Source organism: Buceros rhinoceros, unplaced genomic scaffold, assembly GCF_000710305.1.
Source record: "Buceros rhinoceros silvestris isolate BGI_N320 unplaced genomic scaffold, ASM71030v1 scaffold24553, whole genome shotgun sequence".
Classification (NCBI taxonomy): domain Eukaryota; kingdom Metazoa; phylum Chordata; class Aves; order Bucerotiformes; family Bucerotidae; genus Buceros; species Buceros rhinoceros.
Window position 1 is genome coordinate 1 of NW_010403350.1, and position 305 is coordinate 305.

The 305-nt window shown below is 63.6% G+C and overlaps 1 protein-coding gene across 1 annotated transcript in view; it reads right to left on the reverse strand.

Annotated features, from left to right (window-relative positions):
- Window positions 1–38: 38 nt before the first annotated feature.
- The window catches only part of CRYBB1 (crystallin, beta B1), a gene marked incomplete at its 3' end in the record, with an annotated part of 3265 nt that continues 2998 nt past the window's right edge, over window positions 39–305 (reverse strand). The window contains exon 3 of the mRNA XM_010132997.1: window positions 39–171. Coding sequence (XP_010131299.1) covers window positions 39–171 — 133 coding nt within the window. The remainder of the gene's footprint in view (window positions 172–305) is intronic.

Below are 305 nucleotides of genomic sequence, written 5' to 3' on the forward strand. Positions count from 1 at the left end.
CAGACCCCGCGGGGTGCTCTCGCTCCCGCACCACTCACCATTTTGATGGGACGCATGGACATGAAGCAGTCGCTCCGGTAGCTGCTGGACCAGGTGTCCCAGCGAGGGTACTCGCCCTTCTCCAGGATGAACATCTCCCCGCGCATGTTGGCCTGCTCGTAGGCCACCCAGCTGGGGACAGGGGTAGGACAACACAGCGGGTCAGATGCCACCCAGCAGCTCCTCTCCTGCTCTGTCAGCTTGTGGGGGGCTGGAGCCGGGCTCCCAGCACTCAAAAAAGGCTGCGAGTGTCAGGACTGGTCCCA